Raw genomic sequence first — 12,500 nt, forward strand, 5'->3', positions numbered from 1 at the left:
GATACCACAGCACACCTTCAGAGGTCTTGTTGAGTCCATGCCTCAACAGATCAGATCTGTTTTGGTGGCACAAGGGGGACCTACACAATATTAAGCAGGTTTTAATGTTATGGCTGATCGTGTACAGTATATAGAACACCTAATCCTGAGGAATGTTTAAAAATCACTGCTGCAAATTTGCTTTACTTTATTTACAAAAGGACTTTGCTTACATTGTGCAATCTTTGTCTGTAGATGGAGCCAAATCCATTAAACATAACTAAATATTCGGATGTGCCTTATTAGGAGTAAAGCAGAAGCAGAAGCAGGTTTACCTCAATGGAGCAACTCAATTTATCCATTTAGCACATTTGCCAGGCTCCAGACATGTATTCCAAAGACAAATCAAGCTATGTAAAATGTTTTTACACAATAATAATCCATGAATTTTATTTATTTAAAAACAGAAACACATTTCCAGAATAAACGAATGTTACTAACTTAAGTTCAAGGCAGGCCTATGTGAATCTCTGTGCAAACAGATAGGACCAACTTTTCTTTATCTCTCCACTGCATTACCTGGCATAAAGCTCCCCCTCTCTCTGTTGGACCTTGAGGACTGATAAAGATGGATTCTCAGAATTCTCAGTTTCTCAGGGGCACCAACAGGTTTTAACTAAGGCAGTGTTAACTGTTAAACAGCTCATAAGTTACATCAACTTATCAACTGGCATTCACATGCACTAAACCAATGAAAGTTATCCCTATGTATATGCTCATGCCACACTATTCGGCCTACAGTGTAAACCAAAGCTGACATACCAAATCATGGTACCAGAATGGAAGGAAGAGACAGCGAAAGTCTGTACACTCCCTCTGACTGCTGATTCTCACTCACACTATCACTAATAAAACACAGGCAGAGCTAGTCAAACTGGTAGACCTGTCTACAAGGTGACATTGGTAACAGTAATTCAGAAACTATTTCCCTTCTATCAGCACTTCCCAGCAGGCGTTAAGGTCTAGCAGTTTAACCAGCTCAGTCTGTGTTTTGGGAGCTGGCCAGACCAAGCTGAAATTTTTTTTTAACCAGGTCTCCAAGGAAGAAAGTATGTTAAAAAAAGCATCCAAACATCTCAACTAAATTATATATTGACAGTAATATAATCTTGAAGCCTTTGGAGAAGAAAACTAATAACTTCACTCTGTATGCGACACAGCAATGTACTTGCTAAAAAGTGTAAATCGGTTAAAATAGAAACAGTCTTAAATAGTCTTCAAATGTATGCCCAGAAAGTTACAACCATTTAGAAACAGGCATAAAGCATGTTGGTGCAAATCAACTTCAGCGATCGAAATCTTCAATCCAACAATTATCTACATGAACTACACAGTTTTACAAGTTCAGATGACATTCTTTTCATACTCTTCGTTTGAGGCCTTTAACAAGCATTTACAGACCAAAACAGGTTGGATATGGCAATTAGCATATTTTGTATCAAATTTGTAATAGTACTACAACCCCAATTCCAAAAAAGTTGGGACGCTGTCTAAAATGTAAATAAAAACAGAATGCAATGATTTGCAAATCTCATAAACCCATATGTTATTGACAATAGAACAGAAAACATCAAATGTTTAAACTGAGGAAATGTACCATTTTTAGAAAAAAAGAAAAGAAAAGGTAATTTCGAATTTCATGGCCGCAACACATTTCAAAAAAGTTGGGACGGGGCAACAAAAGACTGGAAAAGTAAGTGTTACTAAAAAGAAACAGCTGGAGGTTAATTGGCAGCAGGTCAGTAACATGATTGGGTATAAAGAGAGTGTCTTAGAGTATCTTAGTTGCAAAATGTTCCTCCAGCTGTTTCTTTTTAGTAACACTTACTTTTCCAGCCTTTTATTGCCCCCGTCCCAACTTTTTATTGAGACAGTCATGAAATTCAAAATTACCTTATTTCCTCAGTTTACACATTTGATATGTTTTCTATGTTCTACTGTAAATAACATATGGGCTTATGAGATTTGCAAATCGTTGCATTGTTTTTATTTACATTTTACCCAGCTTCCCAACTTTTTTGGAATTAGGGTTGTACAAAAACCTACAATGCTGCTGTAAAACCTAGTCTACATTTGGGACCACAGTACTCTGAACAGCATTAGAACCTTTCTAATATATAGAGAAACGTGATAAATGTGAAGATAATGCATTTCTATTTATGTAATTTATAAACTAAAGAATTTTTAAGAGTTGATCCTGTGTTATTTTCTTTCTTTCTTTTTTTTGCACACTAAAGGTGGTTGTGTCTAAATGCTTGTGCGCACAGCTTGCAGAGAGATAAGTGAAAACCCTGAAGTGTAACCCAAAGCTTTCTGGGAGTAATGATCAAGGATATGCTCTAGGACAGACATCTGTTTGACCTTGCTGAAGTGCTAGTGCTATTACATGTGCATGAGGCTTTATTACACATTCTACTGGCATACTCCTGTGGAGAACGTGATTTCACTCAAATATATAACAATGTTTATACAAAGACAAATGTATTCATTAAAATAAAAAAGTTAATATATTAACAAATAAGTAGATCTGGGTTAACTGTTGTTTATGCTCGCCACCACGCCCAAAAAAAGCATGCTCATTTAACACTCAGTAAGTTTACATGGACAACAATATGATATTAACCCTATTAAGACGATACTCTGATTAAGAAACTACCATGTAAACAGCAATTTTTAATTACCTTAACCCGACTAAAGTCATACTTGAAGTAAACACAAATGGAATTAAGACATGTGGAGTATTCCTGTTTTAGTCACATTATCGAAGTGCATTACAGACATGTACACACCTTAATCACACTATTACTATCGTGTGGGAGTTTTCACCGCATTTTGCGACAGGACACGATCCCACACACATACACACACACATGCACACACACAGCAGTGCTCAACCATTTGATGGCAAACAAGAGAGCACGGCTGCGTCCGAAACCGCGTACTTACCTACTATATAGTAGGTGAAATACATGTATCTGAGCTACTATATAGTAGGTAAGTACGCGGTTTGGGACGCAGCCCACGGCTTCAAGCAGTCATCTATTTGCACGTACAGCATGACTAATAATCAACTGCAGTTGAAGCTTTGTGAAATTAAAAATGAAACACCCAAAACTGTATACGGTACCATAACAAAGATGAACTGTATGTTGATACGTGAAATTCTGGAGGAACGTCGGTTGGTGTGGCGCGGTGACATAATGACGTGTGCTGTTAATCCATCTATGTTCTATAACATAGAAACATTCAGGAACATGAAATAATATTCTAAAAGCAACTCATGTAAACACCTTAATCAGAGTATCGTCTTGTTCAGAATAAGGTCAGTAATTAGATTACTGCTGTCCATGTAAACATAACTACTGACACTACCCATTTTTTCATTAAAAATCAATATGATCTAATTTAACTGAATGTTAGTTAGGAAATGAAACAAAAAACAGAAATCAATCCTATACACAAGATGTTACCTCAATGTCATGAGGGTTATTGAGAGGCAATTGCGTGTCTTTGGAGTGCAAAACCCTGCACAAGGTGCGAGGAACAAACCAAAGTCCAAGTTGAACATGTCAACAACGTAGCTTGCCCATGCTTTATTTTAGCAAGTGTCTAAGCTGGTCCTGAAGGTTTCTGGAGTGCTCAACACTGTGAAGACGATTAAGGACAGACAGATATCATCACAGCTTGTTTTGACAAGAAATGACAGATGAAGCCACCATAACAACTGTCAACAGTATTTCTGTTTTGACTTACTTCTTTTGGATGGCTTCTTGCCTAAAGGAAAGAAGACAAGATAGGCAAGATTGTTGAGACTTGAGCTGTATTTTAAACGTAGTGTCTGCAATCAGGTTGTCTACTAATTAAATCTAGATGAGTAGCAGTAGTGTTATACTCACTGGTATTGCAAATGAGTAGTTATTATGGACATTTTCCTTAGACTCTGTAACACAAAAACATTTCTTTAACCGTGTTCACCTCAATCTGACATAAACGTTGTGAATTTAATGAAGCACTTTTATATATGCGTGCAGATTTGTAGATAGAGAGAGAGAGAGAGAGAGAGAGAGAGAGAGAGAGAGAGCTTACATCCTCAGAGTGGAGAATGGCGTCTTCTTGAATAACCATATTTCTTGCTGCCTGACCGAGCAGCTGTAAAATCACAGATGTGAGACAACATAAAGTTTAAACGCTGTAAATGAGCTAAATGCTTCATTTACATTTCAATTCATATATATATATATATATATATATATATATATATATATATATATATGTGTGTGTGTGTGTGTGTGTGTGTGTGTGTATATATATATATATGTGCCTATTAGAATGACCTTTTAATGCAAATCCTATTGTAGACAAATATGAAAAATCCAGCTGCTGTTTTAGGCTCTAATCTCAAAAGCTACCTTATGCTAATCTAATGCTAACAGAGTTAAGCTAAGCTAATTGGCAAACTCGCTAAGAAGCAGACATGACATGGCATTTTTATTACAGTTTGAAGAGTTACCTCTTGGCTACGAGATCCCTTTAATACCTGGCGTGTAAGAGCAATCACATCTCCACTGCAAGAACCGACTTTATCTGACAACAAACTTTTAACAGACTGACCGAACCGAGGTTGCGGTTCTGAGGAAGCCATGTCTGAAAACTACGGAACAACTCGAGGGACAAATCGGACAAAACTGCTATACAGCCATAAGAGCTATAATGAAATAACCAAACATACATCAATAGGTCATCTATAAGTCAAAATTTTCATTATAGAATGAGTTAAAAAATAAAACCTACTTTAATTGTTTAATTGTGAAATATTATTCACATATATATATATATATTCACCTCATTTTCTCACCGCTTATATGATAATGAAGGGGCGTGACTTATTTACCCTGGTGTCACTTGCTGATCATTGTAAACAAGAAGCGCTGACTATTATATTCTAGGAATAGTACACCCATAATAAAGACAACAGATGTCAGTGAGACTATAGGTCAATTTTTAGAAAGTCGGTTTACTAGTTTTGGTTGATCCAAAGCCTATCCAGGTAACATTGGGAGCAAGGCAAGCAAATCCATCCTGGATGGGAAGCCAGTCCATGGCAGGGCACCATGTATACACACATTCACAGCATAGCCAGTCTGCCTACCTGCAAGTTTTTGGACAGTGGGAGGAAACTGGAGAACCCTGAGGAAACCCACATGAACACGAGAGAATATGTGAAACTTCACACAGGATCAAACTGCGGACTGATCAAACTGTGAGGCGGCAACACTACACACTGTGCCACCATCCTGCCTACTCACAGATATAGAAGAATAAAACTGAAATCTATATATATATAAAAATATATAGTGCTTTACTAATGCTGGGGGATTACTAGAAACAAGCTCAAGTTTAGTAGATCCTTATTAATTTAGTGCAAAAACAGGCTCAGTGCAATAGGTACAGAACCATTATAAAGCATGTTCATATATCAAGTATTAATGTGCATTATTAATAGCTTCCTAATTTTTCCACATCATTAATAAAGCATTTGCCCCAATTTGCACCAACATGCCAAATGGTCTTATCATGAGCAAAATGATCTGAACCAGAACAGTATTTCCGCTGATGAAACACACTGTTCAGTCTAGTGCTGTGTTTTAATGCTGTGGGATTTATCTGGGTTGAAGTCAATTTAAGGCACGGTTATATTATGTTAACATTTATGAAAGCATGGTGTGATCATGATGCTGGCAAATTTCATTCTTAATCAGCAGCAGCTCCTTTCCCAAAGTCAATGTCAAAGTCAATTGCGCTTATCTGTAAATCAAGGAAGTGAGAACAAAACACCAATTACCACAGTGTAAATTGTATTATTCCAACACACTGTAAATGTGTTTATTATAAGGATGGTCAACAATCCCTGAAATGTTTGGGACCCCTGCTGGATAATCCAGCTCGTTTTGACAAGCTACAAAAACACAAGCCGAGCTGGATAAATTGGTAATCTTTGCTAGACGTTATTTTCAAGCTTCCTAATTGCTTGACTAATTTGATGAGTAAATGTTTGAGATTTCCTTTAAAAAAAGAATAAATTGCCTATAATGTAGCATTAGTATTGGTAAACCAGAAACTTTGTATTGGTAAACCAGAAAGTTTTATTTCTGTCAGCACTTAGCAGCAGACAAAGATGGTCCACCAGCTTTGCGAGCTCGGCCTGTGATGCTTCCTGTGTTCTTTGGATGGTTAACTTTCTAAAGGTTCTATGCTTTGTTTTATTCTCTTTACAACAGAGAATACATAGAAGGTACATATAACCTTTAACAATATGTTCATTCAAGAAGGCAAACCAAAGAACACTTTAGTGTGCTAGATGTAGTGCAGTGGAAGAGTGAATGCCGCCTTTATTTTCTGTTGTGTAGTTATAAAATTGATATTGTATTGTATTACAGAAATGACAATCACACTGAATTCTCCCCATTAGTTTGCCAATGAAGACTCAAATGTTCCATCTAAGACATTATAAGCAGGCATATAATGCCATTAGACAGTATACATTATGCAATAAAATATGATGGGGCATGTTTTTATAGGAAAATAATCAAATGGAGATGGAATTTTTTTCCAATAACAGCACATCATGAAGTGGTTTATTCCTCTTATACAGTAGCAATTTGCCAACAATTACAATTTGCACAGAGCACAATTGCATACACAATTAAGAGACACCAATCAGCGTTTGGACTCGGGGAGGAAACCCCCGAAAGCACAGGGAGAACATGCATGCATGCGGGGCAGAGGTGGGAATCGAACCCCCAACCCTGAAGATGCGAGGTAAATGTGCTAACCACTCCTATTTGGTTAACTGTAATCTTATAATACTAGATTAAATACTATACAAATCTTGCTATATTCGAGATATTTCCACTTGCTAACATGTCATGTTTGTTGCAGTGTCAATGTCTGTATATGAAAGATATGTGAAATATTCAATATTCACACAAAATGGGCTTTTGCTTTTTTAAATGATATGTCAGTGTACAACAAAACACAAAAACCTGTGAATACATGTATATGTGCTGACTACAGCCATTCTTAAACTGACATTGACTGTTAAAGATAGCTGAGGTGAAAATATTCTGAGGTCAAGGAGGTGACATTGAAGAAGACATATAAAATACCCTTGTAAGCTTTCTCTCAGCCTGTGGAGTGCCAGCTTACTTCTTGGTGTAGATCTAATTAAAATTACTGAATACCTAGGGATGGGATGTCTTATTTGTTTCTGTGTATTTGCTGCAATAATCATAGTGGCCCTTTATCTGAGGAAAATCCATGGCTTTCTGGTAGACGATAGAGCTCCTCCAAACCTTCCTTCACTCCCGATTATCGGGAGTCTTCTGAGCATAAGGAGTGACAGCCCGCCGCATATTTTCTTTCAACAGCTGCAGAAGAAGTATGGAGATATTTATTCGCTTATGATGGGCTCTAATAGAGTCATCATTGTCAACAATCATCACCACGCCAAGGAGGTCCTCCTTAGGAAAGGGAAAATATTTGCAGGAAGACCACGCACTGTAAGTAACCTTTATCAGTCTCAGATCCCTAGCAAAAACTTCATTCATTTATGTTGTTACTCGAAAAGGTGGAGAACTTAACAGTCATGAGGAACCAGACAAAAAGAAGTCATTTTGAGAAATTTTCTTTTCAAGGTTACTACAGACATTTTAACACGAGATGGGAAAGACATAGCATTTGGTGACTATAGTGCCACATGGAAGTTTCATCGAAAAATTGTACATGGGGCTCTATGCATGTTTGGAGAGGGAACTGCATCTATCGAGAAAATAAGTAAGTGAAAATCATATAAACGTATGATCTAGTAAAACTCCATAGCTAATAATCCCTTCACACCACATTCTAAGAACATGGTGATATTCTTGAGAAATATGTAAATTTTCAAGTCTCATAATCTTTCTTCTTATTCCTCCTAGTTTGCAGAGAGGCGAGCTCCATGTGCGAAATCCTGACTAACCTGCAGAGCTCTGCAGCAGACTTGGCCCCGGAGCTGACCCGTGCTGTCACAAATGTAGTATGTACCCTCTGTTTTAGCTCCTCGTATAAACGTGGAGATCCTGAGTTTGAAGCTATGCTCAAGTACAGCCAGGGAATTGTGGATACAGTTGCCAAGGACAGTTTGGTGGATATCTTTCCGTGGCTCCAGGTGAACCTTTCACTCAAAATGTTCTCTCACACCATTGCATATACAATCCGCTTCACAATATCAGAATATCTACAAACCAATCATTGTTTTCTGTCTAGCTCTTTCCAAATGAAGACCTCAGAATTCTAAGGCGTTGTGTCTCCATTAGAGACAAACTCCTTCAAAAGAAATATGAGGAACACAAGGTAAAATACAGCTATCTACACATTCTTCCTAATCACTTTCTGGTGTATTCACTTTACATTACTCGACATGTGTCTCCATCTGCAGGCAGACTTCAGTGATAACATCCAGCGAGACCTGTTCGATGCTCTACTGCGTGCCAAAAACAGCTCGGAGAATAACAACACAAGCACTCAGGATGTCGGTCTTACTGATGATCATCTACTCATGACCGTAGGGGATATTTTTGGTGCTGGGGTGGAGACAACAACCACTGTACTGAAGTGGTCCATTCTTTATCTTATACATCATCCACAGGTAACTGGTCATTTATTTCCCCATCATGTCTAATTAATCCAAATGATAATGATTATAAAAATGCACAGCACCATTCTAATCAACATCTAATCTAATCAACCATTACTAATATAGCTGGATGACCCTATCAGATCCGACACGCACCACAGAGATGCCAGTGGGAAAGTGATTTATTATATAAACAACCAGTTGGTGTTCTCTTTGTATGGTTTCTAGGTTCAGAGAAAGATTCAGGAGGAGTTGGATGCCAAGATTGGGAGGGACCGGCATCCCCAGGCTAACGACAGAGGAAATCTGCCCTACCTGGAGGCCACCATCAGGGAAGTGCTCCGAATCCGGCCAGTCTCACCACTTCTCATCCCTCATGTAGCTCTCTCAGATGCAAAGTAATTCCACATCACTTTGTACTCACATTAAAACAGGTGAAACAGGTTGCCACATTTAGACATGCGTAGATCTCTAATCCTGTCTGCTGGGTTTCAGTATAGGAGAGTACACTGTACAGAAAGGGACGCGGGTCATCGTCAATCTGTGGTCTTTGCACCACGATGAAAAAGAGTGGAAAGACCCAGAACTATTTAACCCAGGTAAGTAAAAACAGAATCGAAAATGAACTGTTACATACAGTCTATGTAAGGGGGGGGGATCTTGGCTAATTCACACTTTTGTTATTTCACAACCAGAACGGTTCTTGAACGAGGAAGGCAACAGTCTGTGCTGTCCATCACTCAGTTATCTACCATTTGGTGCTGGAGTGCGTGTGTGTCTCGGTGAAGCTCTGGCCAAGTTGGAGCTCTTCCTCTTCCTGTCATGGATTCTGCAAAGGTTCACTCTGGAGGTGCCTGGCGGTCAGCCTCTACCCGAGCTGCAGGGCAAATTCAGAGTTGTCCTTCAACCTCAGAAATATAAAGTCATTGCCAGGCTTAGGACAGGCTGGGAAAAGTCGCTACAGAGTCAAGAGTCTGAGTCAGGCTAAGATGTCCATTTTTCTTTTTATACTCAGACTACATATAACATTAGAACAGAAGTGTTTTGTTTTTACAGATTGTCTTAACCCTGTGTTCAGTTCGCTACTTAGCAATGGATTTTCTGTTAGTCCTTTTCATGGCTCATATCGACTTTGGGCAGCTGAGACAGAAAACAATATTGGAAATGGGCAAATTTGAATACATCTATGTTTTGGGAAAGAACAGTAAAAACACACAAACTAGCAGGTGTGTGTAAACAGGTATGAGTGCAAATAAGATATGCAATAATAAGTAAATTCACCAATTTGTTTTATTTTTTGTAAAAAGCAGTTGGTATGGATTGATAGTTCACTACTTCTGTAATCTGGTTAATTATTGGGCCAAAATGACCAGAAAATAACCTGTGTAATATATGCAATATAATCCTTTTTCATGTTCAGTAGAGAAAAATGAGCTAATCTGCTATAAATCATGAACCAGCATCATGATCTGGCTTTTGATTTTGTTATTTTCACAATATAAGCATCAGGTTTCATTTGTTCCCCTAAAGGCTTCAGAGGTGTTGTCCTGTTTGTCATATTTGTCTGAATTCAGAGATCATAAGTAAAGTTATCACAAAACAATTATATGGCGTTTAAAGGTGTTTTATTCGTAATGTACATTATTTGATACTCATTCCTTTGGCTGAGGCTTTATACAAAATGTTACCCAGAGCAGAAAATGCAGTTTTATAAAAAGGCAACTATACATACAAAACTAAAATATAGTACCAAGTCTCATGTCAGAGCTAAACATAAAGAGCAACAGGCTTCTAAAGCCTTCGTAACCTTCGAACAAACAAACTCACTGCATTGATCTAAAACAGTGCAATCAGTGGCACCTTATTGAGGCAGGGGGAAAAGAATCATATTGCAATGATCGACTAATTTTGATTTCCTCTTTTTAAACATTTTTGGTCTCAAGATATGAAATGGGAAAATGAAGAGGACACATAAGTAAATAACCCTTTTAGCAACATACTATACAGCTTAAGCACCAACAATAAAACAAAAAAAGAAGAAACAAGTCCATTTAGAATGGCACATGAAGTCTTCCAACCACAAAAGACTTGCTGTACAAAGGAATTACATCTTTAAATGTTTGCACAAGTCTTTTGCTTTCATTTGTTTGCAGAACTATTGGCTCCAGCAAACACTGTTGAGAAGGAAGATACAGTATCTGATGTATAATGTTTGTTTAAGATATTTGTCCTCCACTTATTCAGACACCCTTGCCTGGCACTATCTCTGAGGCCAATGTGTGCCCTTTGAACTGAGCACTATCTAAATAACCTGTATCGCTGGAAGCCTTACTGATTATTCATACCAAAGGTCAAATAAACACACTACCTCAATGAACCGGCCACTGTAAATCGCTTCTCAACCTCTCTGTCTCACGACAGAGTGTAGGAATGCAGTGGAGCAGCTCTCAGCAGTCTATATTGCCACAGTAGAACAAAACCCGAAATCCCCATTACCACCTTTATGAAGAAAAAAAAAGAAATAAACAAACAAAAAAAAAAACACAAGGAAAAACTGTACTAAAGTAAAAGGATATGAATACAGAATGGTCAGTGAGGTTGGGGGATTCAAAGCCAAAAGTTACACTACTTGAACATGTTCCATATAAAGAAAGACACTGTATAACCTCTTCTGCGATCAGCACAAACTGCTGTTTATAGCACCTTTACACTGTCAAAGTGAAAAAAGGTTTGCAATATATTAATGAATCAGTATCATTTCAGGGCTAGAAACTGGGGTACAGAGGAAAAGAAACTAGATTTACTCCTTAATCAAGTTAACAATTCAGCAGAGAAAACAGTTTTGATAAGAAGGTTACAGCAATCAACGTCTAATACACACTAATTCACGACTCTAAATCTTGTATATGAAGCTCTGTTATCCCACACTGGCCTTAAATTCTGATTTATAGAAGAATCCCACTGAAATATTCAATTAAGCAAATGAGAAAACATCAAAGGCAGCAAAGTATGCAAACCATGTTAGCAGAAAATATTACACAACATAGGCAATTTTTATTTGAACTGCTCTGCTTAATTATTGCCAGTCTCTATTGCTCACTTACTGAATACAATGTGATAAATTCAGATTCTTGATAATGTATTATTAAAAAAAAAAAAAAAAGAAAAAGTGATAAAGCTGAGTCCACATATGCGCCCAAAAAAAAGAAACATAAGGCCAGCCACATTAAGAGCACATATACCAACTAAATCAATCCTGAAAGCAGGAAGCTTTACCAGGCCACCAGGGCACTGTTACAGTATGTCTAACCTCTGACAGTGTCTATTAAGAGGGGAGAAAAAAAATATACTTTATCTGACAGGAACTGATGGAGGTTACACAGTATTTCTGCAGTCTGGAAGACTGCATAAGTATTGTGTAATCTGCAGAGACAGTCCTCACATTTCCTTTTTTCTTGCATTCATGCAGTGCATAATCTTGTGCCTTTGAGCAGAGTAGCATGGCTAAATATTCATATTCAAATATCAGATTTGTTATTTGTAAATCCAGTTAAGACTGTTCACTATTTAGATCAGATATTAGTTGAATATACACTACATGGCCAAAAGAATGCAGACATCTGACCACCCATATGCATTAACGCATAGTTGGCCCCCCGCTTTTCCTGTTATGAAAACCTCCACTCTTCTAGGAAGGCATTCCACTAGATCTTGGGTGCCAATACATTCAGCCACAAGAGCATCTGTGAGACCAGGCACTAATGTCAAGTGAGAAAGCCTGATGCAC

At 37.8% G+C, this 12,500-nt stretch overlaps 3 protein-coding genes across 4 annotated transcripts in view; 1 reads left to right on the forward strand and 2 right to left on the reverse strand.

Moving 5' to 3' along the window:
• Positions 1 to 2,180: 2,180 nt before the first annotated feature.
• On the reverse strand, positions 2,181 to 4,714 carry borcs7 (BLOC-1 related complex subunit 7). Its single transcript, XM_053621370.1, has 5 exons — positions 4,550 to 4,714; positions 4,126 to 4,188; positions 3,936 to 3,979; positions 3,793 to 3,813; positions 2,181 to 3,684 (listed from the first exon to the last, which is right to left on the reverse strand). The coding sequence occupies exons 1-5, from the start codon at positions 4,679 to 4,681 to the stop codon at positions 3,633 to 3,635; spliced, it is 312 nt and encodes a 103-aa protein (XP_053477345.1). The 5' UTR covers positions 4,682 to 4,714; the 3' UTR covers positions 2,181 to 3,632.
• A 2,440-nt stretch (positions 4,715 to 7,154) lies between these two features.
• LOC128605687 (steroid 17-alpha-hydroxylase/17,20 lyase) lies at positions 7,155 to 10,153 on the forward strand. The gene is made up of 8 exons (XM_053621371.1): positions 7,155 to 7,598; positions 7,734 to 7,872; positions 8,016 to 8,245; positions 8,344 to 8,430; positions 8,516 to 8,725; positions 8,942 to 9,111; positions 9,209 to 9,312; positions 9,409 to 10,153. The coding sequence occupies exons 1-8, from the start codon at positions 7,287 to 7,289 to the stop codon at positions 9,699 to 9,701; spliced, it is 1,545 nt and encodes a 514-aa protein (XP_053477346.1). The 5' UTR covers positions 7,155 to 7,286; the 3' UTR covers positions 9,702 to 10,153.
• A 150-nt stretch (positions 10,154 to 10,303) lies between these two features.
• Positions 10,304 to 12,500, reverse strand: part of wbp1la (WW domain binding protein 1-like a) — a 16,466-nt gene continuing 14,269 nt past the window's right edge. Inside the window, exon 4 of one of the 2 annotated variants that reach the window (XM_053621374.1) lies at positions 10,304 to 12,500. This exon is cut by the window's right edge and continues 1,565 nt beyond it. The gene's annotated coding sequence lies outside the window, so the exon portion shown is untranslated. The other variant, XM_053621373.1, reaches the window with a different exon arrangement.

The sequence above is a fragment of the Ictalurus furcatus genome, chromosome 3 (genome assembly GCF_023375685.1).
Source record: "Ictalurus furcatus strain D&B chromosome 3, Billie_1.0, whole genome shotgun sequence".
Taxonomy (NCBI): domain Eukaryota; kingdom Metazoa; phylum Chordata; class Actinopteri; order Siluriformes; family Ictaluridae; genus Ictalurus; species Ictalurus furcatus.